The sequence below is a fragment of the Akebia trifoliata genome, chromosome 3 (assembly GCF_017979445.1).
Source record: "Akebia trifoliata isolate Shusen 1 chromosome 3, ASM1797944v1, whole genome shotgun sequence".
Lineage (NCBI taxonomy): Eukaryota > Viridiplantae > Streptophyta > Magnoliopsida > Ranunculales > Lardizabalaceae > Akebia > Akebia trifoliata.
In genome coordinates this window covers 55,830,368-55,856,786 of record NC_141377.1, presented here as the reverse complement: position 1 = coordinate 55,856,786, position 26,419 = coordinate 55,830,368, and the positions used below count along the sequence as shown (strand labels likewise).

The window sequence follows — 26,419 nt, the reverse complement described above, 5'->3', positions numbered from 1 at the left end:
ACACATGAAAAATCATATGTAAAACCAATGTAACATAAATAAAATTTCAAAATATGAGTTAGAAGTTTTGGATTGAACTGATTTTTTGTGAGGATGATCTCTATGATTGGAAGATCATTCGGAAAAAAAAAATCAGTCAAATCTAAAACTTCTAACCCCATTAAAAGTGATCTAGAATGTGGACCGTCGATATTTTGCCAATTTTTGTCAATAATTTATAAATCATTTTTGATGGATTTAGAAGTTTCAGATTGGACTGATTTTTTTTTTCTGGATGATCTTCCAATCATACACTACGTCAAAAAAGCTAAAATTCGTTATTAATATAGCGTTAAATTCGGCAGCCCAAGTCTCACGTTTATTTTGGGCGGTCCAAAACCCACGTATAAGCCCAACAAATTAATTCGACGGGCGAAGCCCAACGAACCACCGGATTTTGGTTTTTTTTTATAACAAAATAAAAAACTGAAACTAGCAGGAGCCATTGGAGTTTGGAGAAGATGAACGAACTCACATTCGAATTTTCATCGAAAACTCACATGCGATCTCCTCTTTCATCGAAAACTCACATTCGATCCCCTCTTTTATCGAAAACTCAGTGGAGCCATTGAAGAACACGGTCGAAAACTCACATTCGATCTCTTCTTTCATCGAAAACTCACAAATCCCTGTTTCGATCTCTTGTTTCGATCGAAAACTCACGATAGATCTCTCATTCTCACTCTGCACCTTTGTCTTCAATCGCTCACGTCCCTCAAATCGAAAAAGACCTAGTTCTTTTCACTTCGTCTATGGATTTTTGATCTCTTAGATCTCAAATTGAAGAGTAAATCAAAGTTCAAGTCGGAAACACTAAGAACTGAAGTTCACTCATCAGTGCCACCGAACAAACCCTAAAAAAATCACTCTAGATCTCTATTCTTAGTCTGAGGTATTGCTTAATTTCTTCTGATTTTGTTTCTTTGTTGTTAATCAGTTGATACATTGCCTTCTGATTTTTTTCTTTGTTGTTAATCTGTTAATTTCTTTTGATTTTGTTTCTTTGTTGTTAAGTTGATACATTGCCCTCTAGTTTTCAATGAAAAACGGTAGCTATTTCAATTGAATAATCTTATTGAGTTAAATTATGTTTTGTAGAGAGTTTGGTGTCTGAAATTTCAGCATCTTTGTTTATTTTTGTCGTTCAAATCCTCTCGATCTCGTTGTCATCTGCACCTTCCAAGAACTGAAGCTCAAATCGAAGAACTTGAGCTCAAATCCTTGATCTTCTCTTCTCAGCCAATTATTTTCGAAGCTCAAATTGAGATAGCCATTTGCTTGGTTCAGTTCTAGTAAGTGTTGTCTCATATTTCTTTTCCTTATTCATCTTTCATCAATTTTCCTTTGTTTTTAGGGTTTTTTTTAAATAGTTTGATTGATTTTGTTTAATTTTTTCTCAACATTTGCTATAGAAATTATTAAATTTACTCAAATTGTCATGATCATATCTGGTTGAAGAGCAATTTTGTTGAATATAATTGCTTAATTTCATCTCCAAGGCATTCTCAAAGTTTTTGTATTTTTGTTGTGTCGAACACATATCGACAAATGGACATACCTGGACACCATCATTATTATTTTTAGAATGCATTAGGAGACTTTCATAGTCCTGCAGTTCAAAAAATTATAATGCAATCCTCGATTGATACCAATCGATAACTATTCCCTTGTACTTTGTATTGAACCTACATCCTACATTGACATTAATATGGTATTTTATAAAATTTATTGATAAAAGTTTGAACCACATATTGTTGTATGTGTATCAATTCATAGAAATTTAAACTATAAAAAATAATTCAAATAAGGAATACATGAACCATGTATTTGGTCATTGAAATCAATAATAGTGATGGGGTCTTTGGTCTCAAAAGAATATAGGGGTTGAGATTTGAAATATATTGTTGCAGGTTAGAATATTATAGACATAGGCCAATAATAGTTGTGTTTGTTTTTACCTACTCTAGTGTTCCCAAATGCTTGTTGCCCAAGTACAGGGAACCCAAGTTACCTACTCTAATGTTCTTCATGCTTGTGCAAGCTTAGCTGTCTTGGGACTGGGATTCGCCAATTATTCAAGAGGGTGGTGGGGGTCAAATTGTTTTAACCTTTGTTGCGAGTCTTATAAATGGTTTGTGTGAATGGTTGAGTTTAGAAGAAGCCATGGTTTATCTTCTTGAGATGCTAAGGGAAGACTTCTTGGTCAGATTAGACCATGGCTCCCAAATATTGGTCAGAGGCAGCCTCCTTGGATGGCTTGGTGTGTGAATAGCAGCTTTCTTGGATGGTTTTGCGTGTGAATATGCGTTCAACATATTTGTTGTATACAATATTTGTTCTTCTTCTTTTATATGACAATTTTGTCTCTTAACTTGTCACTGGACTTAGAAGGTAAAGTTAAGCTTTGGTACTTTGGTTCTTCTCTTCTTAAGTTTTGGGTTGTTTCCAGTCTCCAATACAAAGACTGCTGAAAGAAGGCCGAGTTGTTGAGTGGAGTAAATAGTTTGAATAAGAAAAATGGGAGAATTGAGTGGAGTAGGGAGGAGGAACTTAATTAATAGGAGATTGGGGCTTTGTTGCAAGTTTTCCATCTGTTGATACATGTACTTTCAGTTGCTTTGTGAGAAGGGCAAAATGATCTGGGTCTGAGGTGGTCTCTTACTGCTAAAATGATTCTGACCCCTTATTATAGTTTTTGGAAAATGTCAAGTAACTGTTCTGGACACTGCGTTTGACACTCAGATGATGATGAGTTGTGCATGCAACCATAGATGTTTTTCCTCGAGATATGACTGAAAAACATCTATGGTTCTGTGCAAACTTCCACATCAGCTCAGTATCGAATGCAGGAGACTGTACAGCCACTCTAGCATGACTATAATTTTTGTCATCTTCTCTAACAGTTACAACTCCAATGAAACTTTTGTTGTGTATCCCCCCTGATTGTGCATAAAAATAAAATGTGGCAGGTTATGATTGGGATACATTAAGCGACTAAGAAGGACCTATTTTAATAAGCCGGCATGGATGGCCATTGGTACCGGGCAACTTCATGGGTTTCCAATGGAGTCCACATTAATCTATCACTTGTAGGTGACATATACCTCTACAAATTCTAAACCTAAACCACTTCACACCGATTGATTTTATATAGTGGTTCTAGAGTAGCAAGCAAATTTATTATGTTTATGCCTTGTATTATATGTTGGCACACCAGGGATTGCACACCTGAATATGTGTGGAGACTTTTTCAGTCAATTTCATAATAATCTGACTATTAAGGACTGGTGAAAGATGGCCGAGTTGCTGTCTCCCAACTTAAGTTAGTTCACTCTAGATCTCTGCTTAAATCAAAGAAATATATGACTGCAGATGGATTCTGCAGGTATTTTATTCTCCCTTATAAAATTTGAATTTCAACTAGATGTCTAGGTTTGTAGGACCATGATATTCTTTGTGGTGAGGTGATTAGATGGCCTAGGAGCCACTGTCGTGTATTTTGATGGGCATGAGGTAATTTCCATAAATCTCAATTCTGTATCTCTAGATGTAGGGAAGATATAGTCAATGTTTTCTAATGCAATTTGGTTTGCATTTACCATGCCAACTTGTTTTTTATAGTTATGTATGCTATAACTTTCCCCTGCAAAAAATTTGGGTTGATTTTGATCAAGTCACTAACTTGTTTGAGGATTTGTGGAATCTTTCATAACGTTCTGTATTCCTGATTTTTCATTTTGTTTCTTTGCTAGCTCGAATGGGGCGAGAGCTGCAACTTTACGAGGATGGATTTCGTCTTGTGGCTGGGTATGTTCTCTGTGTGTGGATGGGAAAATGATGAGACTGTTGGCCAAGCCACATGTCCTCTATGATACTGTTAGTATACCTTTTTTTCTTTTTACAATATATGTATTCTTATCCCAGTTAATGGACTGCAATGGTGATTTATTTCTTGAGAACAGATTTTATTTGAAGGGTGCTGACGATGCTGTGAAAGGATTTAGGGGAAGAGGATAAGGTGGAATTAAGGTAGTTTGAACTTCTATTTCCTCTAGTTTTAACTTTTAATTTATAATATAGGAATTTCTTGCTTAAGACCTTAAATTTTACTGTTAAATTGGTGTATTTCACGATAGGAGATCTTAACATATTGTAGCTCTAGATAGAGCTGAATAGTGGAATGGAATCTTGCAAACCAGAGTATTTCTTACTTAACTGAAATGAATTGCTGCGAGCATTAGACTTGAGACTCACGGCATTGGAATAAGCATTTGTTACTGCTTTCAAGGAAATGTTTTTTTTTCTTCTTTTTGACTACCACATATAGTGTTGCAGTTATAAACTAGTGCTTCAAAACTACTAAGTTAAAAGTTTTCTCTTAAGTCTTGGTTAGGAAATGTTTATTTCTTATTTATCCCTATGAGTTTCTTGGGCGCCTCTTTACTTTTACAGCAGCATATCTACCATGGGTGAGTTGCTGAACCTCTAAATACACCACATGTTTGTATTATATTCTGATACTGGATAACGTCATATTCATTCCTTTGATGACCCTAACATAAAGGGTAGTAAAAGTAGCACTTAAAAGATCTTAACACGTCCTTCCTCCCCCCCAACATGCTTGCTTCCTTTCACTTATCACTTTTTCCTGCCTTTCCAAATAGCAGATTTATAGTTTCTGTGAGCTCATGACATGAGCTTAACTGTTAATCATAATGGAAGTTATCTTGCAACTGCGGGCTCAGACATAAGGTCGGTAATCCAATAAATCCCAAAGAATCGGAATTCAATTTAGAATTGTAGTACACACCAATCTTTGACTACACTTGATGTATAAATGCTTACAAATGTAGTTATTTTAACACACTATTTTGTAGAATACTTGGAATCTCGCAATCTCATTAAAGTAATTTAATTACTGCAGAATTTACCAAGTTGCCAATGTCAAAGCAGAATGGAAATGTATCAAAACTTTCCCCGATTTGTCAGGCACAGGTATTGTACAGGAAACATTCCTTCCTTATATGCTTAAATGTATCATTAGTGCTGTGAAATTATTAATGATCTTAGATTGGTGCAGTTTCTAAGATTTGGGTATTGTATTTTGTGCCGAATGCAGGCAAAGCAACGTGTGTGAAGTTTGGCGCAGATGCCAAATATATGGCAGTAGGGTCGATGGACCAAAACCTCCGCATATTTGGCCTGCCCGGGAAAAATCTGTATTTGAATAGTTATTGATAGACCAAACTCAAATATTTTCCCTTCTGATATGATTTTGCAAGAAAACTGTTTTTGGGTTCTGATTTGGTCCATGCCAGCCCAATCTCGTTATTTCACTAGTGATTGATAGAATCAATTTTCAATTTTGTTGATTGTTAAAAACATGTTCATATTAACCCATTTATGTCATCAAACAAACATGAGTATTTCATGGAAAATCATTGTTTTTATACAGGTATAATATACAGGGATTTGAAATGTGAAAATGTATTACTCCAGCGAGTTCTAGTTGAGGACCCAAAATTTTTTTTCAAAAGAATACCCTATAGCGACGGTCGGAGACCGTAGCTAAAGGCTTCATATTTGTTTAATAAAATACGCTATAGTGACGGCCAATAGCGGCTGTCGCTATAAGTCTATACACGTAGCTGTTGCTGTATCTATTTGCGACGGCATTTTGCTATATAGCGACGGTCGCGCGACGGTCGCTATATCCCTAAATTCTATGATTTTAAACCGTCGAATATTTTTTCGACAAGGCATAATTCGATGGCCAAATTCGACGGTCAAGACTGTCGAATGATCTCATAATTCGACGGTTTTGGACCGTCGAATTTTAAAAATTTTCACGTAGTGATAGAGATCATCCTCACAAAAAATCAGTTCAATCCGAAACTTCTAACCCATATTTTGAAAAACCATTTTTTTACATATATCCCTTGAACCGCCCCATATATATATATATATAAAGATTTAGGGTAATTTAGTATTACCTCTACGAAATTAGCAAAATTATTGATAACTCCTTGAGAAATGCAAGATGAGGTCTGCCTCCTTACTTTCGTTGACTTGATCAAATCGTTGACAAAAGCATTTCTATATGTTATCACCGTACATTATGTCACATGGAGTGAGATTTCCTGCCAAAACTGTCTAACAGCCCTAAAACCCTATGCCTAAGACTTAAAATCCCCAAATCCATCTAGCTAACATTCCATGAAATTGAAAATTTTGATTCGAAAATTCAATGGGCAAGGCCCATGAATTTTAGTAATCGAATTTCAAAGGCCTATGACAGTTGAAATTATTGATGTTCCCTAATTCGATGGCTTAGAACCGTCGAATTTCTCCTATCCTCTAATAATTTGATGGTTTTGACTTGTCGAAAAATAAAATTTGACAATGAAAATTTTGACACCTTTATCCATCGAATTTTATGAAATTTGACAACCTTGGGCAGTTGAATATGGCCTTTTTTCATGTTGTGAAGCCTTATAGTAAATAGTATAACTTATTATTATTCGTCCCTCTCCCTCTTTCTTTGAAATTTTATCCTGAGCAAAAGCTCAACCCCTTGGCCATGTCTAAATTACAACTTCAGACATCATACATATCGTATCTTAGAGCAAGACCTGTAATCAATCCACTTTGGTAAGGATGGAAAAAAAGTTGAGTTGGGCTTCTTCGGTCCAAATAAAAACTAGGCCAGGCTGGGTTGGAGTTTGTTAGCAATCTCCCCATTTAATTCAAAAAAAAAAAATCATGGATCCCATAAAATTTTTTGAATTGGTTCACCAATTATGTCAACCTGAAGAATATCGAAAAACATTAATTTACATACTCTGTTTCAAATGTTCATTAATTTGTATTGCTTTTAAGATTGTATGCATTTTTTATGTGGCACATTTTTGATATAAACAGAAAAAATATAAGACGGATGGTCGGCAGCTCACAAGAACAGAGCTTTTCATCGATAGTCATACGAGGAGTGATGGTAGTGCTCCCACTCCTGAGTTGGCCAAATCTCTCGTAAGTGATGTCATTTTTTTAGTCAATTTTTTTATTTTTATTTTTGAAAATATTACTTATCATCGTAATGTTTTCATTGTTTTGTAGGGTCAATTAAACAATCTTATTAAAGAAGATCCTAGTTTTACCTATAAGGATATTGATCATGATCCTATTTCCATTGTATGTATGACTTATATTATTTAATTTTAATTTTTTATTTACATACATTATATTAATCATAGTTATGCATAGGTGTTTGGGAAAGATGGAAAAGGCAGAGTAAGAGGTATGGGGGGTTAAGTTTCAAAGACTTCATTACGTTATACAACTCAAAGTCGAAATTATACGGATAAGTTTGAAAGAGACATGGTTAACTTAACTCAACTAGTTCATACACTAATGAAAGATAAGAAGAAGAAAAAGAAGAACAAGAACAAGCACAAGAAGAAAAAATCATCTACATTTGAAGTTGGAGGTCCTTCTACTCAGGTAAGATGTAAAAACACTTTAACTTTAGAGATTCTTCATTTAATTTTTCATTAATATTTAATTCATATAAATGATGGATTTCAGCTTACATATCTAATCATAAACAATAATTCTATTTTATAGGCGACATCAGATTCCACAATTCCTAATAGGCGAGGAGGTAAAAAACTAGTATCAGAATCATTACCATCATTGAATAATGGTAGGGTATGCTTATTGATGAACTTTAGAAGGAATGTGATCTACGCCAAAGGAGCACTAGTAGATCCTGAGAAGCCAGATATGGAGTATTATTCAATTTGTATCGATGAGATCATTGACTCTTCGGCTGAGCTAATGGATAGAGATGGACCCCAAGGGACTTTACTTGATATTCTTTGTGGTGAGGTGATTAGATGGCTTAGGAGCCATTGTCGTGTATTTTGAGGGTTAAGTCAAGACAACGCTTAGGGTAAGAAGGTTTTTTTACTTTTTGTTTGATAACTTCATACGGTAATTGTTAATTGGCGAGAATAGTTCAAGTAGTCAAAATCACAAAGAAACAATGAAGCCCATTGATTATGAATAACTGTTTGATGTGCTATGTGTCTAATGATGATCTTAGAAATGGCACCAACCAGATACACATTCAATTAACTGTTTTCTTTTTTACAAGAAGCCTGACTTGAATGTTATGGTTTGCATGCCAATTCATGCACACACACATTCTTGATTAATTATGGATTTGAAACTAGATAATTGGAAGCGACTTTAAATTAATAGTAAACTCACCAACTGTTTTGGCCATTGCAGGTGGATGAAGCTACAAGGAAGTTAGATGAGCATGCTCCCCCTTTGGCAAAACAGGTTGCAAGCACGGCATGTCGCATGGTGCAGAAGGCATCACAGCTGACCAAACCTCTTGTATCTGAAGCTCGAACTAGAGGTGTGCCTGTGGCAGCACACAATTCTGTCAAGAAATCTGAACAGTACTTGTCGGAGAAAGCAGTGAAGGTTTGGTTCAAGCTCAATAAGATTCCAGCTTTCCAGATGGTGGTGGACGCGGTAGTTCCCACAGCTGCTCAGTGGTCAGACAAGTAAAACCAGTTTGCCATGGGTTTACACATGCCTGCAAAAACTGTTGTTTTCACATCTTGTAAGAAATTTGATGGTGATAGTCATCGTTGTATTGGATCCAGGGAATATATCCAGGTAAGTGAAGATTTTTTGAAGCATTTTTTCTAGTATGATTGATGGATTTGGTTTTCATTTTCTCTCATTGTTCGTTTATATCTTTTTTTTAATGTTTTTATAGATGAGTGGAAGAGCTGGGCGTCGTGGCAAAGATGAATGTGGCATTTGTATTATAATGGTTGATGAACAGGTGTTTTAATGGCCTTCTATATCACTTTGTACTGTTCTCTTGTCATGTTTATTTTACCCATTGGAGCAGTTGTGGAAGCATGTTTATTTTACCCATTGGAGCAGTTGTGGAAGCTCTAGTCTTCAATGGTATCACTCTTGCTTCATTAAACTGTTAAAAAGCCTTTGAAGTGAAGGAACAATCTTTAGGGATGTTTTTTATTTTAGTGTAAGCTATTTGATGAAGTTTTTTCATTTTCATTTTTTTTAAAAGGATATTCTGTTTAAATGAGACCTTATGTGTTTGGTTCCGGGCTAGATGTAGCATTGTATCATTCTAATGATTTGTATCCAAGGATCAACTTGAAGTTGAAAAATTAGATTCTGGACAGTAGAAGTATGATTTGTTACTTCTTTTTTGTCATTTGGAACAACAATTCTATATCTAAGCATGTATGGTTATTGTGAAATGCAGATGTTTCCCAGCAGTTGATGGAGCTCTTTGTAGCATAATTGCCATAGCAAACACAACCGTGGTTGGCTTCACATCAATAATGCCTGTAAGAATTAGTTATATATATATATTCATTATTTTATTGAATCCAGTTGTATACATATAGAACAACAGCAGCGACATAGTGGTAGTTTTGTTGGAAATGGAGTGTGAGATGGCTCATCAACACTGGGGTATTGAAATTTCAATACTGTGTAATTGAAATGGAGGATGGTCCTATGGGGAATCATATAAAATTTGCTCAAATTGTTTCCAATTTGGTTGTCTGCTCCATCTCCAACAACACTGTTTTTGATTTGACTGAAAACATTGACAGGTCAGAGTAAGTATTTTGCATGAAAATCTGTTACCATATATCCAGCCATAGGGAACTCATATTGGTTGGATGATTTATGGTGAAAGATCCAGTGATATGAGTTACTGCTTCTCATCATGGTCTTTAGTGGGTATTTTATAAATTATTGGAACAGTGGAACACAACAATTTAAAAAAAAAAAAAATTTAAGATAGTGGAACTGTTTGGTTCAAATAAGTGCTTTATTATTTCTATTGGAATTTTCTTTTCAGATGGAGATGAATACTCTCAAGGAGATGGTTTTGGGTAAACCTGCTCCTTTAGTCAGTACTTTCAGACTGAGCTACTACATGATTTTGAATTTATTGAGCCGTGCTGAGGGCCAATTTACTGTTGAGTATGTTATTAAGAACTCATTTCACCAGTTTCAATATGAGAAGGTTTCTTTTGAACTCTTTTTTCATTAATATCAGCGGTTCCTTTACTTAATTACAGGTGTGCCATGATAATGGTCAGCTTTTTTTTTTTTGCATTATTCAGACATTACCTGATATAGGGGAAAAGGTTTCAAAATTGGAGAAGGAAGCTGCTATGCTTGACTCCTCTGCGGAGGTAATCTTTTCTCTTCTGTATGTATTCATCATTTTGAAATTGCATATTAAATCTTATTTTCTGACTTGATAGGCTGAAGTTGCATGCATGTAATCGAATTTTTATGATAACTGATCAAAATGGTTGTTGAATGCATGTAATTATGACAGGAAAACTGGCGTAGGCCAAAGGGTATTGATTCTCGTGTAAGGAGGAAGTTCAAAGGGGTCACCCTCATGCCCAACATTGGTTATGGCTCAGACAAAAAGACGCGCCATCATCTTCCTAATGGTTTCAAGAAATTTCTTGTGCACAATGTCAAGGAGCTTGAACTGTTGATGATGCACAACAGGTACATGGTTCCACACCTTTTTAATTCTTTGGGGGGGGGGGGGGGGAAGAGAGGATACCATAAGCAAACCCATATACATCACATGCTAATGATTAGTGATACCTGACCAGGACTTACTGTGCGGAAATTGCACACAATGTTTCTACCCAAAAGAGGAAGGAGATTGTCGAGCGTGCTGCGCAGCTGAATGTTGTTGATACCAATAATGTTGTTGTAGCTCCGGTCCTTTACAGGCTTGGACTAGTTGAGCAGTTACGAGGGAGAAACACGGGTCATGTTGGTGCCTTTAGCTTTGACAAAGCAAGTGCCATGGCAGAGCAGCTTGAAGTAGCTAGGCAGGAACCCCTTGATTTCTCTTGCACCATCATAGTTATTGGAAAGATAGCTGGTCACAAAGAAGGTTCAGGATGTCCATTTCAAGGAACTTGATCCATTTCAGATTGAAAGTGTGATTTTTTTTTTTAGACTTCGTTACATTGATGTATGTGAACATAATATTAGGAATTCTTCCAACATGTGAGATTAAAAGTTTAACTTATAATTTTGACTTATATAAGTAATTTTTTTTTTTAAATCTTATTATTCGTTGATACTATAAATTGCATGCAAATTGGTGTGAATGGAGGGGATGATAGTGGATTGGTGTGAGTGGATGGGGATGATAGTGGATGGGATGAGATGTGAATGTTGATGTGGATGGGATGGGATGGGATGTGAATGTTGATGTGGATGGGATATGAATGTGTGAATTTTTTTTTGCAAGTATAGGTTGAAGACAAAGCCAGCATTTGAGTATGTTCTGACTGGTCTTTAATTAAATCGACAGTCTTTATTCAACGGCCTATAGCCGTCGAATATATGATATAATCCCAGATTCGACAGACAAAAACCGTCGAAAATATGTTATTCGACGGCTTAAAGGCCGTCTAATATATACTATTCGACGGTCTATAACCGTCGAATTTTATAAAAATTCTATGGTTTTTAACCGCCGAATTTTTTTTCGACAAGGCACAATTCGATAGGCCAGTTCGACGGTCTAGACTGTCGAATTGATCCATAATTCGACGGTTTTGGACCGTCGATATTTTGGAATTTTCACGTAGTGTTTATTTTCTCTTTCATGGGATATTTTTCCTTTTCATGAGTGAGAACTTTAGCTGTTTTTTTTCACCCCAAGCGGTTGGCTCAAGATAATTTCAGATTGATAAGCGATTAATCTCGTAGTTCGTGAGTTCAATACATAATAGGAACATTAATTCCTTAGGGGCCACCCGTGAGAGTACACCCTTACTAACCTGGTGTGTGTGATGTGCGGGCATTGCATGTGTCACAGGATTAGTCCTTGGACAAGAACATGGTCTATGGATTTAGCAAAGCCCAGATACAGGCCCAGCCCACTTTCTATAGGGATACCCAGATATCCAAAAAAGAAAAAAGAAAAATGTAAGCTATTTTTTTCAAGTGAAACCCCTTTCAGAAACAATTAGTGAATTTCTTCTCTTTACATTTAAAAAGTTACCACTAATAATAGAGTCCTGATAATATGACTCGTTAGGTGGCATACTTAATCGACTCCATGACGTGAACAAGTTTAGGAACCAAAGATCTGTACGCCCCGAGATGCATGATTCCCTCGGGATACACTTTTTAGATTACTTTATATTTTAGGTATTGTTTCACGTTTGCCTTAACAATATGATATATGCTTATTATTTTTCTTGTAATGTTTATTTTTTAGAGATTTGTTGAGATTGATGATGATAAAAGAGACTGGGTAATGCTATCATGTCAATGAAATATAAAGATTGGAAGAACGACTTAAAACAGAACTACCTACAATTCGATACGGATGAGGAAAGATTGCTCAATATTTTTAACAATGTCTCAGAAGTCGATTGGACCTGGCTCGTCCACTATTGAAATACTCCTGAGGCTCAGGTATAAATTATTAAGAATTTGTTAATTAACAACCCTTTAAAATGAATGATATTATTATAATTTTATGAAATTTGTGTAGGTCGTATCCAAGAGGAACAGTGAGAATAGGAAAAATCAAGTAATCAAACATGTTGAGGGGACAAAAAGTTGTGCTCAATATCGTCATGAATTGGTGCGTATCTAATATCGGTCATTTTGATTATATCACTATCTTCTAATATTCAATGTGATTTATGACATATATTTAATATGATTATGTTTGTGTTACTAAAGGGTGAGGGTAGAGAACCGTGTAATTTACCTACTCGAGCTAAAGTCTTTAGGAAAACCCATATTAGAAAAAATGGTTCACCATCTGATCCTAAGTCGGCGGAACTTATGGTATGTGATCTTAAATAAATTTTAATATAATGCCAAATAAATAAATTTGAATAAGTTCATACTAATTAGTTCATTTTTGTTGTATAGGCTAAAATGAAAATGGATCATGAAAAAAGTGGTGGATCAGATTCTACGCCTATAGGCGAGAAGATATTCACTGACGCGTTTGGACCAGATGGGCATGGTCGAGTGCGTACTTATGGTCTAGGCCCGACACCGAAATCTGTTTTTGGCTTCTCTTCTCGTTCATCTCGTCCTAGTTATGCCGAGATGAAATCTCAGTTGGCCAATCTACAACAAACGTTAGAGGAAAATAAAAGAGAACATGAGGAGAGGTTTGTTGAGATGCAGAATCAAATGCAAAGTCAAATCCAGAGTCAGGTGCAAGAGCAAATAGCGCAGTACTTCCGCACCATGTTTCCAGACGGCCATCCTCCTAGCCAGGGATTATGAGACTTTTTCTATATGCTTGTTTGTCTTTCCCATGACATTTAACTTTTTTTGTATTATCTTCGTACAATACTTAGACTATAGTAGATAACTCTGCACGTATTAAGTAAAACCTTTTTTAACTCTGCATGTATTAAGTAAAACATTTTTAACTCTGTGTGTATTAGGTAAAACCTTTTTAACTCCGCCAATGTAAAATTAACGTTTTACATTGCCGGTCCCAAGCCCGGATAAAGGAGGAGGGAGAAGGTATGTCATGGATTCTTTTCTCCTGCAAACTTCAAGTAATGCCAATTTCTACAAGTAAATCTTTTTGTTAGTATTCTTGAAGTTGAACTATGATTGTGTAGAGCATGAGTTATTGACCAAATATTTGCAGGAACTAATTCTCTTGACCTGTAATTTGCTTAAATTTCACACTAGTTGCACCAAATATGTACACCTAATTTCCTTTTATTGTTTTATAATAATAAAGTAAGATTCAATTTAATCTTGCAGCTCTTCAACTTCCCCTCCCCGCCCCAAAACAGAAAATTTACTATAAATAAACTGAATAGCCTTGGATATTTTAGAAAAGAGAGAACCTCGGCCAACCACATGTCGGAAGCTGATTGGTTTCATAGATTCCACGTGTCCCCCATCAGATATCCTTAACAGAATATTCCTACGTGGCAAGTGTCCAGCAGCCAGTTGGCCTGCTGTTGGCAGAGTGGAGATTCATGATTTGAAGGTAGGTATGTGTGTATGTGTGCATGAATTTCACTTCCTATATCAATTTGTCACTTGGGACTGTTAGTTATGACAATTGAGGTTAAGCCTTAAAGGTATGTTGTGCAAGATATTGGGGAAAAGGTCGAGGTATGACACATACCTCAATCAACATTTTGACCTACTTCTCTATTACCTTTACATAATCCTATTAGGGGTTCCTAGATTATATTGAAATAATATCTTAGTGGGATTGCTCCTTGGGCATTTTGCTAACATAATCCTCTTTAAGTGTGATGTTCATTTTGCTAACATGTTTGTGAGAAGTGTCTTACTGTGCTGATCAGGAAAAAAAAAGTGTCTTATTGTGACATAATCTTGTGATATCTTTTGTATCTGTTTTAGTGCACCTTGTCTCTTATTTACCTTTTATCTTTTTATATGTTCTTCACCATTGTGCTATTTGGGTGGTCAAGAAGCATTATGTAATAAATTGAGCATAGTAGAATGATGATATTGAGAAATGAATGCATTTTCTATCTCTTTTGGTTTCTCACTTTGTTGTTCTTTTGATAGCGAGCTAATTTTGGAGCACATTTTTGCTGGAAAGGATCACTGACTAATGGTAATATTAGTTATGGTTTTTTGTCTCAGAACCTGATTGTATCTATTATTAGACGACGGGGTTGTCTGGGTACGGAAGCAAATGGTGGTTTAACCATCCTGCTTATGCCGGGCATGTACTGCAGGCTGGAAGCAATGCCAGGGCTGTTGGATCTAACAATGTGAATGAGCACAGTAGTCGATCTCACTGGTTAGTGGCAACGAGGCTTTTCTTCCCATTTATGTTCTTAATCATGAAAAATGTGTTTATATTTATAGTTTATTCTTTCTCCACTTTTATTCAGCATGCTTTGTATAATGGTAAGAGCAAAAAACCTGATAAATGGGGAGTGCACCAACAGCAAGCTTTGGCTGGCAGTGAGAGGCTTGCCAAGACTGATTTGCAAGGGGAACGACTCAAGGAGGCTCAAAACATCAACAAATCACTTTCAGCTCTTGGGGATGTCATATCCGCTCTAGCAAACAAAAGCAGCCACATCCCTTATAGGTTTATATCCATAGCTTGCTTATATGTCTGACTAACTTTGTATCAGTTTTCATATTCTGATTCCTTTCTTGGGGTTTTGACAGGAACTCCAAGTTGACACATTTACTTCAAGATTCATTGGGTAAGTCTTAGTTGACATACTAGATTAACTAATCAGATTCTTAAATATTATTGTTTCTTTCTTTTGTTGACTCTCTCCCCCACTGATTTATGCTTGCAGGGGGTGACTCTAAAACTCTGATGTTTGTGCAAATCAGCCCTTCAGAAAATGACTTGGGTGAGACATTAAGTTCATTAAATTTTGCGACTCGGGTTAGGGGCATTGAGATGGGTCCTGCAAAGAAGCAAGTTGACACGGGTGAGCTGCAGAAGATGAAAATGATGGTAAGTTGCAATTGGAAGGCACTTTCTTTCATTAGTCAATTAATCTTTCTATTCTAATAGGACCTGTCGTTTTACATTGATGAGCTGAATGTGTGTTGCCACTAACATTTTTCTTGTTTCTAATTTTCCTAAAGCTTGATAAAGCAAAGCAGGAATCCAGATCTAAGGATGAGCTCCTACGCAAGCGAGATGAGGACTTTCAAAACTTGGAAAACAAGGCAAGATCCAAAGATAATTTTTGTAAAACCAACAGGAAAAGGTCAAAGAACTCAAAGTGCAGCTTGATTCAAAGATAGAGATGCACAACCAACTGGAGAAGCAACATTGGCAACTGATAGAGAAATTGAAGGGGAGGGAAGAGACTTGCATCAGCCTACAACACAAGGTTGCTCTTTAGATAAATAATTTGATTTTGCCTTCTTCTTTTTTTCCGTCATAGGCAACCCAGCAACCGTTTGATATCTGACTTTATTTTTTCTGTTAAAGGTGAAGGAACTTGAAAACAAGATGAAAGAGAGAGACTTCTTAGAGTCTATGGCACTTCAGTAAAAGGTTTGTTCTTCACTTCAATAACTAAAAGGGATAAAAAGGGGCGCCATATCTCATCCTGTTTAACCAACCACTCACCTAGCATTTTCTTCTATTAAATAGTTTGTTTATGACTCAGGGCACCATATCTCATCCTGTTTAACTTGGATGTGCTAATAAAATAATGGAGTTTCAAAGTCTTTATATTTCTTGGACAGTAATTTTTGTTCTTGTTGTAGAACACTTAAGTTTATCCTCATCCTTGCTTTTTCACATAACTACAGGCTTGAGTCTTTGTTGTTCATTTTGATTCGAAGCTTTCCTACCTTTTCCATTCCAATTTGCGTTATGATTATCAATTAAATATCTTCAATAATATACTTTTAGTTGAATTCCTTATTCGAGACAAACAAGCCATCATTCTTAACTTGGGATACACTAAGAAAAGAATGGAATTCAGAAGTCTTATTTTCTTGGATAATAATTTTTATCCTTATTTTTTGCACTATCCCTTACTGAACTGCAGACTTTAGTGTAATTTATTTGCTTGGAAGTTGGAGGCTTTCTTTCTCTTTTCATTCCACTTTACATTGTATTTATTTGAACATGCTATGATGTGCATGCTCTCCTTGATGTTAAGAACAGATCTGCATTCTGTATTTTCTACATTGACCCTCAATTTCGAAGAAACTCTGCAAACCATATCATTTAGTTTTTTGTATATGCCACTCATGCTTATAAAGGTAGGTAGTGATCAACTGCTTTCACACATCTTTTCTTTTAATTTTGTGCATGTGATATTCTTCAGATCTGAAAGCCAATTACATTCCGTTTTTCACCATCACCAACAAGCGTTGGAGTCTGACCAACAGTCGGAGCAATCTAAGGGCTCGAAGTCGGGCGATACTGCTCTTGCTGTTGCTAATGAGCAGGAGAAATCTATTCAAGCTTGTCAACAACAACGTTCTAGAGATATTCAGAGAAAAATGGTAAGTTTTGTGTTCACCTTATAATAATCTTCTTCAACCAGTAGGAAATTCAGCACAATTATGTTTGTTTTATTAATCACACCGAAACTGCCACTTTCAACTACTGCCGTAGGTTAATTAATTTCATAAAGGATAAGCCAATCTAGAGTAGTGGGAGGTGGGGTGGGGCTGGGCTGGTTTTTGTAAATTTACAGTGTGAGGGTGGGGGGTGGCTGGCTTTTGTAAATTTATGATGTGTGGGGGGTTCAGCAATTTACAGTGTGGGGGTGGTAAGCTGATATAATTGATATATGGGCTGGGCTCGGCTGGCTTTAGTAAATTTTTTTTAAAAACAAAATAGCATATACCGATGGACTTAGAAAGTCTGTCGGTAAAGATGTAAATAAACAAATGAAAACAAAATTTCCGCAAGAATTTTTTTTCCAGAAAATAATGTATATAGCGACGAGTGCCAACGAAAAACCTCTCCGTCGGTATATTATTTTGCGACAGAATTATGCAGATTTAGCGACGGATCTATCCGTCGTTATAAGTCCATTTTCTAGTAGTGCATGTATCCTGAGACGTACAGATCTAACGTTCCTGAACTTATCCATGCCAGAGGGTCGATAGATTATGCCACTTGGCAAGTCATATTATCATGACTCTTATGAATATGATCATGAAAACATTCAAAATGTCCAGTACATAACCTCACAATCTGCACCTGCGATTTTAGTTCATAAATAACTTTTTGGGGTGGTAGTTTTATTTTTATGTTCATTTGTTTCCTCTTTCAGTTCCCACAGCAATCCCAATCCCATGCACCAATGCCATTGTGTTGGAGACCTTTGGTTACTTGTTTTGGATATATGGAAATTAATATAGGATTTCGTTATTTATTAACATAGTCTAACATGAGATTTGATGACATATTATGAGAAAACCACCTAAACGACCTTGACACTAGCTTGATTATTTTTATTATTTGTTTCCCTATTTTATCATATATTCCAAAATTTTCCCTTGACATCTTATTTATGTTGGCTAGTGACTTGTCCATTGTCAATCATATATCTAAATAAAATATATATAATATAATTGAATATATTTCTTAATATATCAAGTCCCTATCGGATTTGGACTTACAAGATCGAACAATATTCTGATCAGACCTCCTCCTCGAAACCTAGGACAACACAACTCAATCAGGCCAGACTTGGCTCACAAGTATTGGGCTTGGGTATTAGTATTATGACTACAATCTAGTATGCATGACTTGTTTCAGACCTAATGAATCTTGTTGCAAGAAGAGTATATTTGTGGGTGTTATTATGGAATGTAATTTTGACAATCTTATTCACTAAATTGGTAACAAAAATATGTCAAGGTCCTACCATGATAACTTAGAAAATTTTCATTCAAAAAATTTCCTTACTAGAAAGGTTTTGAATTTCTTGGATTTAATTTTGAAAATCTTTGGACTACTAGAAAATGAAAATATTTTGAAGTTACTGTAAAAAGTCTAAATTAATATTTTTCATTCATGAAAAAATGATTTTCTTTTGAAAACTTCTCCAAATCGAGTTTCCTTTTCAAATTCTCACAATTGGAATTATATTGATTGAAAAATATATTCTTTGCAAAATTATAATCCAAAAGATACTTATATAAGTTGAAAATCAAATTTGGAAAGGTTAATAGCATTCCAAATGGATAGATGGGCCTCTAGTCAAAACACCCAATCATGATCTATGGCCAAATCAGGTCATGTCACGACCCGGTAGATGAAAATAAAATGACCCGTCGGCAGATAAAAACTAAATGTATGTAAATTATAAATTTTCGTATAGAGACTAAGAATAGAAGAGAAATAAATAGCAAATAAAATTTAAAAGAAAAATGAAGAATGAGAATGTATATGAATCATGAATAATGGTTTTTTGCCGCACCCCCCTTTCAATCATAGTCTATGATGGGCCAAATCAGGTCATGTCAAAACCCGGTAGATGAAAATAAAATTATCCGTCCGTAGATAAAAACTAAATGTATGTAAATTATAAATTATCTTATAGAGACTAAGAATAGAAGAGAAATAAATAGCAAATAAAGTTTAAAAGAAAAATGAAGAATGAGAATGTATATGAATCATGAATAATGATTTTTTGATGCCTCCCCCTCCCCCTCCCCCTTTAACACACGCCCCTGATGTGGCATGTCCTAGAACCATAGATTCTTTTCTCGAGATACACAGTTATACATATTTATGGGGATGTGCAGTTGCGTATCTCAAGGGATAAAAATCTATGGTTCTAACCCATGCCACATCATGGGGCATGTGTCAGAGGGGCATTAGAAAATCACGACTTGTGAATCATACAAGTTATAGGAGTTAATGTGTTGCTTTGGTTTAAGATTTTTGAGAAATTATTAAATGTATTTGGTTGAAACTAAATACCCACTCTCTCAATATGTAGAACCTATCAATTTATATTTGGACTGCAACTTGGGCCGGCTAACCCGAACTCAACCCAATTGATGGGCAAGCCTGGGTTGGGCCACATGGAAAATGAGTTGAGCTTAGACTAGAAAGTCTCAATCCGAATTGATTTTTGATTCCTAGTAAATGAGTACCCATTGACAATCCTATGTGCATACTAACCAGAATCTTCTTGAATTTATTTGTTGAAATTGTTAACAATGGAAAATCCTTTTATAGAAAAAAAAATCTAAGCTCCAATATATGGAATATAGGTCAATTAATTATTAAGTTGATAATACAATCCTATATTTGGAATAAATAAATATAAAAAAAAGGGAAAGTTTTATTTACCTCTCTCTATAAATACTATAGTATCAATCTTAATTTCTTCCATCTTTTCTGCTTTATCATTTTTATTTTTTTTTACTTTGACTCTTCCAATGAGGAGAGAACAGTATCACAATTTCTTTAATCCAAACGAAAGGCCAGTAATTGTGGAGATTAGAGATGCCAATCGTCCACTAACTATGGATCACATCAACCAATACGAGTGGTCAGTGAAGAAAATTCTCACTCAAGGTGATATTAGCTACAATAATAAGCTTAGTCTGCCTACTGAACAAGTTGAAGCACACATAATTAAGGCCACATTTGAATACAAGTCAGCTCGGCAACTTAATGGGTACACATCAAGTACCAATCGAAACAAAAATTTTCAACACCCAAGCTGAACCGATCACTCTTTATTTGACCAAACAGAGGAACGGAATCTACAACCTTACTGGTAATGCTTGGCTTGAAAACCTTGTGAGGCCTTTGTCTCTTCAGGTAGGAGATGAGGTTGGGATGAGGAGACTCAGGGCCTTATCCTTGCAGTTCTCACGCTTAAGCTAGCTTAGGATGACCTAGGGATATATATTATATATATGTTCCATTATGTCTACCTTTTCCTATTAATATTGATGAAACTTTTAAAATACATTCAAAGATAATTCAGAATATATAATTCCTACTTCTTTGTATTTGAACAAACAATTCATTTATTATTCATGGGATCTTGGACATATAAAAAATATCACATCTCAAAAATGGTGAACCACATTAACGTTTCTCAAAATGTCTATATTTTAGTGTCACGTCAGAACCAATAATACTGACACTACATTTTGAGATTAGTTATGCGGATGTTTTAATTTTGAAAAATGCTGAAATGAAACAAAGTATTTACTGTGATTCTCACAAGTCTGACATGGGATGTGCACATAATCATAGATGTGATTCCTCGTGATACAAGTAAAAATCATCTACGGTTATGTATGCATGTCCACGTTAAAATTGTGAGAATCACAGTAAATCCTGTGTCACCTCAGCACTGTTCTTTATTTTTATGTTTTGGGTATAAAAAGTGAGGAATCTGTATCCCTATGGTACCTAAGTTTTCTTTGCTAATTGATTTAAACATCGATCAATCCTTTGGCTCAAATTCTAATAAATACAAAATTCCAAGGATATAAACTAAATTTAAAAAAAAATACAAGAACAACCAGTGCTCTATTTGATAAAAAAAAAATCCATTACATACTAAAGATGACATATCTCCCCATGTGCTAAATATTTTGAAAACTCTTGCGGCAGGATAATCTTGGCCTCTTGCAAGAAAGATTTTATACTTTCCCTTGTTATTTATGCATCAAATATGTAAACAGTAATTGGTTTTATGATCATCTCGTCATTTCAATTGACCATTTTAGGGGCCAATTTGGTAATTGGCGCATGTAGATAAGGGTGTCAATGGGTACCTAATTACATGATTACCCAAGGAATTTGAATTTGGTTAGTCGGTTTTGGGTCCACAAATACTCGTTTTTGGGTCCGGTTCTAGGTAGCCATCCCAGCGGGTATCCAATGCGTACCTCTCTAATTATTTTTACTTGTAGTATAAAGTAAAACTTGCCTCACGTTGATTTGTAGATGCTGCCATGTGCAAGACCGTGTTGCCTTTCTCCTCCTTCCAACTCAATACGTCCATCTTCCCGAGCCATTTCAGCCATCCCATTAGAACTTTAAAGGCTTCCAACTGACCATTCTTCACAGCCAGATGAATAACACTCTCATCACTAACCGTCAACCCTTCTACAGACTCTGGGCAAGTGGAGATTAATTCATCGATGACATCAACTTTCCCTGCGATAATCGCGTAATGCAGGGGAGATCTACCCTCTCTACCCTTAAACAAACCAAGATCATAGTCGACACCCATGAACTTTCTCACCATTATAACATTCCCATTGGTTGAAGCCATGTGAATGGGGCTAAACCCATCTGGGTTTAACTTTCAAACAAATGAAGGCTTTAACCTCACGACCTTCATAGCAAATTTGGCTTGCCCAGTCTCTACAGCCATATGTAGAGGAGTAACAGTAAATGGGATTTGATCAAATTTCTCAAGAATGAAGGGATCTTGCCCAAGAATCGAATACAATACATCAATATCTCCTATTTTTGCAGAATCCATCAATCTCTCATACCTAACTTGTGAGAATCGCTCATTTTCCATTATTTCCCTAATAAGAGATAACAACCATAAGCAGGCAAGAACAGTACTAGACACTTCTGTTTAACATGTATAGATTATAGATAAAGAATATTCCTAAGTTCCAACTAGAAAAAGAACAAAATTGTAAAAGACTTTGAAACGGCCGGCTAGCCAGCTTCGAACTTTTGGAGAAATTATCTACTTTCGTTCACACTTGAGCAATTTTGATGAATATTTGAGATATCACCTTATGTTCTCAAATCGATTTAAGTACCCTTGACTTTGTTATTTTCTTCTAGATTAATGAAAAATTATCTCATTGAACTTGTGGTCATCATTTTATCGAAAAGCTTGGAGATCTTTGAATAAAATAAAGGGTTTTAGATAAATTTTTTTAGCCTATAAGAAAAGACCGATGTGGGCAAGTATAGGAATGATGAGATTCTATTCTCGGCCGGTTTCAAAGAACGACAATTACTTATTCTATTTAAATCAACGACTTCGTTTTTGCTCAGACGTCTTGATAACCAACAATTACTTATTCCATTAAAGGGCAACTTGCCTTCTCTGAGACGCCTTTGCAGATAAATTGCTAATCTAACCAATGTTGTTCTTCAAAAACCTCTCGTATTTCCCACCAACGACGCCAAAGATGCAGAGTTCTTTCTCCTAGCAAATTACTTTCACAACAAATTTTAAGGACAAACAATGACGGTAAGGAAATTACTTTCTGAAAACATGTACAAAAAATTACTTCATAAAGAATATGGACCATCTAGAACTCAATTTATAAAAATTTAGTCTAAGAAGAACTTTTGAATCAATTTACTTTGAATATACCAAAATTACCGTTTCAATTGCTTATTTAAATATTTAAAACTATTTTTACATACTTTATATCATGAAATTAAAAACTTTCATTAGTTGATCTACACACCAAAAATCAATTGATAATGATCATGATCATCCTCATCATAAAAGTAATATTTTATATATTTTAAAATATTCATAAATATTTTAATTTAAAAAAATATTAGAAAACTATTTTTAATTATTCTTAAAATTAGTATATTTTTATTTGTGGGTTGACTCATGAGTTTTCGAGTTGATTCAACAGAGATTGGAATGTTAAAAGTATACTTTAAATATTTAAAACTATTTTTATCTATTGTTGTGCCTCAAATTTAGACCTTACATTGGTCTACCTACACATCAAAACTCAAATTTTAAACATAGAGGTATCTCAAATATTCACCAAAATGTGGACTTCTAAAACAATTCATAGTTGCAATTTGTTGAAATGGTAGTTTTGACATTTTTCTTAAAAATTGCTTCAAAATATCATTTTTAGACTAATGTTTTATAGAGTGAGTCTTAGATAGATCATATTCTTTAAGAGAGGATTTTTCTGTATATATTTTCAAGAAATAGGCCCTTGTAATCATTTTCCCAATAAAGTATTGAATATGATATGTGTGAACTGAAGTGAATGTAGGAATCCAAAATCTAGTGTTCCGGCTTCAGACGGATAGGGGACATATTGTTAGACCATAGCCACTAACAACCGAGTTTTATTATTTAGGAACCGAAAAAATATACCAACGGTATAAGTTAAAGTTGTGAAAAGTCACTACTCACTACTTGAAAGTTGAAGCTTAGGACAGAGATCAAGTTATGGAATTGGAAGATGTTAGGTACTTAGACATTCAATTTCAAACAAACAAAGCTAATATCTAATGATACTTGTAACATTTACGACACCCAACTAACCTAAGTAAGCATGGAACTGCATGCTATAGTAACTAAACATGTAAATACGAAGTGGGCGATTTGTTTTAATGAGAGAAGGGCTATTCATGATCACCCATAATAAATTCAATCTTGTTCAAAGTTGGTGGGGTAAAGGATTCTCCCGTGAAGTGATTTCTAAATCTCGACAAGTATAGAAAGATAAAATTCTTGAGCAGTTGTTCTCAATCCAAGTAATGAATGGCACAATGTATCTTATGCATCATAATATATATGATGCATCTTATTCTCTTACACTTGGAACAAAATAACCAAATCATTAGGTGTGGGTGGTCAAGGCTTATGGAAGGTAACATAGGGAATAAAATGGGTCGAGTTTGAGCTGAATATGAGTATATTCATATCCATATACGTATTTTTAATGAGAGAAGGGCGATTCACGATCACCCATAGCAAATTCATCTTGTTCGAAGTTGGTGGACGGAGTGATTTCTAAATCTCGACAAGTATGGATAGATAAAATTCTTGAGCAGTTATTCTCAATCTAAGTAATGAATGACACAATGTATCTCATGCATCATAATATATATGATGCATCTTATTCTCTTACACTTGAAACAAAATAACCAAATCATTAGGTGTGGGTGGTCAAGGCTTATGGAAGCTAACATAGGGCATAAAATGGGTTGGGTTGAATATGAGTATATTCATACCCATATCCATATTTTTTATTCGAATCCTACTAGCTAAATCATATCCAAACCATTTTGCTTTCACTAAACCCATATCTCGAACCAAATTAATTTGGGTCAAATAATTTTGAACTGTTGAAAGTTATTTTATGAAAAATTGCTAAAGAGGTGTTCACAAGTTAACTTGAACTCAAGACCTCTTCCTTTTTGAAAGTAGGCTTTAACCATTATGCCTAACACTTATTACTTGAAGAAGGATACCTTGAAAAATATAAACATATAACTTACAAAAAAATATATATTTCAGATCTAGGCAAATATAGGGATGGATCCGTAAACTCCACTTATTTTTTAATTCAGATATATTGGAAGGAACCAACCCGCTAAATTTGGATTTGGATCACTCGGATAAATCCGACCCATTTTAAGCCCTAAACAGACATACATAACTGTTCAATGACTAAAAAAGTAACTACACATACAAAGAAGGCCATGAATGAAATCTATTCTAACATGCAACCAGAAAATAAAAAATAACCAACAATAAACTAAAATAGAAATGGTGGTTTAGGTTCTGTTGACTTTATGATGTACAGAATGCTAATAATTATTATGCATTGGAATTATAAAAAAATCGACCAAAAATTGAGCGATTATACCCACAACTCAGTTCAATTTAGTAAGTCTTACAAATCTGGAGACAGGAAAGAAAACTTTGTTGATACATGCAATTACCTATGCTACCCACAGCTACTAGTTAATTTTCTTGATAAATTTGCCTAGTATAAGGGTGACAATCAAAAATAAGATCGACAACACTATCAAGGCAAAAAAAATGAAGAGGGTAGCTGGAGGTTGCCCGAAGGTGGATCCGAAGGAGAACCCGTAGGTTCTGATGGCATACAATTCGATAGACCAAATATAAGTGCACAACATTGAAAACAGTAATATTACTACTAGCCGATATAGAGGCAACCCAAGTGTGAGGATGGCAATCATTACGAGAGACGTATAAAACCCTAACGAGTTCATCAACATGAAGACTACAACTGATACCGTTCCCACTGATGTCTCTCCATAACCATACCCATATCGTCCTTCCCTATCATTGGAGTTCTCAGATGGAGGGTTGAGTCCAACTTGGTATGTTGCTGTTGCAATCAGTACGGCCACCACCAACAATGCGTTTCGAACATCTAGCGCTATTTTCCTTGGGATCCGAAACATAACAAAATTCGTACACCTCCCAAGGCAACTAATTGTCTCCTTTTTTTGAACTCGGTGATGCTGAGTATGTGAATTAATAAGTGGTAAAGGAGACGTAAGATCGTGGCCTCTTATAGCTCCGCTCCTACACAACATCATCTCAATGTCCCTGGTGTCTGTTTCATTTGGAAGCTGTTTCAGTATGTCTAGAGCTGTCAATCCACTCTTGTTCTTCGCATTCATGTCCGTCCGCTTAACGATATTATTGTTCCTAACCAACATTTGCACTACCTACAAAAGATTACCGTATTGCATTAAGTAATTATTTATCATTTACAAAACAAAAAGTATAAATGGAATTTTTGGGTGATTCAAAATACAAACTCAGAAAAGAGTTATTTAATGAGTTGACTCAAACACACTACAAGTGCATTTGAAAATTCGTTTGTACGGGAAACTCGAGTGAGTTATGCATGCTCTACTTAGTATTCTTTTAACGTGTGTGTGTGTGTGTGTGTGTGTGTGTGTGTGTGTAGGATCAGGATCCGTGTGCATATATCTACTTATATATCTACAAGGTGTTTTGTCCTATAATGGGTTAAAAGTTTTGGATTGAGCTGATTTATTACGAGGATGATCTCTATGATGAGG

General features: G+C 35.3%; 3 protein-coding genes and 2 long non-coding RNA genes across 7 annotated transcripts in view; 4 read left to right on the top strand and 1 right to left on the bottom strand.

Annotated features, from left to right (window-relative positions):
- Positions 1 to 461: 461 nt before the first annotated feature.
- Positions 462 to 4,354, top strand: LOC147408165 (uncharacterized). The gene is made up of 4 exons (XR_015176992.1): positions 462 to 931; positions 1,138 to 1,331; positions 3,792 to 3,915; positions 4,002 to 4,354. It is a non-coding gene; the product is annotated as an uncharacterized LOC147408165 (long non-coding RNA).
- Positions 4,355 to 8,625: 4,271 nt separating this feature from the next.
- On the top strand, positions 8,626 to 10,302 carry LOC147408164 (uncharacterized). The gene is made up of 4 exons (XR_015176991.1): positions 8,626 to 8,730; positions 8,834 to 9,030; positions 9,962 to 10,129; positions 10,230 to 10,302. It is a non-coding gene; the product is annotated as an uncharacterized LOC147408164 (long non-coding RNA).
- A 118-nt stretch (positions 10,303 to 10,420) lies between these two features.
- LOC147408163 (large ribosomal subunit protein eL32z-like) lies at positions 10,421 to 11,076 on the top strand. The gene is made up of 2 exons (XM_086432885.1): positions 10,421 to 10,632; positions 10,743 to 11,076. Exons 1-2 carry the CDS (start codon positions 10,517 to 10,519, stop codon positions 11,059 to 11,061), a joined length of 435 nt encoding a protein of 144 aa, XP_086289011.1. The 5' UTR covers positions 10,421 to 10,516; the 3' UTR covers positions 11,062 to 11,076.
- A 2,727-nt stretch (positions 11,077 to 13,803) lies between these two features.
- On the top strand, positions 13,804 to 17,204 carry LOC147408162 (kinesin-like protein KIN-14R). 3 transcript variants are annotated; one of them, XM_086437031.1, is made up of 7 exons: positions 13,804 to 14,737; positions 15,021 to 15,208; positions 15,307 to 15,344; positions 15,444 to 15,607; positions 15,742 to 15,992; positions 16,094 to 16,159; positions 16,944 to 17,204. In XM_086437031.1, exons 1-5 carry the CDS (start codon positions 14,735 to 14,737, stop codon positions 15,901 to 15,903), a joined length of 555 nt encoding a protein of 184 aa, XP_086293157.1. In that variant the 5' UTR covers positions 13,804 to 14,734; the 3' UTR covers positions 15,904 to 15,992; positions 16,094 to 16,159; positions 16,944 to 17,204. The 3 variants fall into 3 exon arrangements, 2 of the variants coding, with proteins under 2 accessions (XP_086293157.1, XP_086293156.1); XM_086437030.1 differs by having other exon boundaries at positions 15,021 to 15,223; XR_015176990.1 differs by lacking the exon at positions 13,804 to 14,737 and adding an exon at positions 14,777 to 14,926 and having other exon boundaries at positions 15,021 to 15,223.
- Positions 17,205 to 25,216: 8,012 nt separating this feature from the next.
- The window catches only part of LOC147408161 (ankyrin repeat-containing protein BDA1-like), a 4,368-nt gene continuing 3,165 nt past the window's right edge, over positions 25,217 to 26,419 (bottom strand). The window contains exon 2 of the mRNA XM_086432669.1: positions 25,217 to 26,055. Within this exon, the coding sequence (XP_086288795.1) occupies positions 25,316 to 26,055 (740 nt within the window). The 3' untranslated portion in view covers positions 25,217 to 25,315. The remainder of the gene's footprint in view (positions 26,056 to 26,419) is intronic.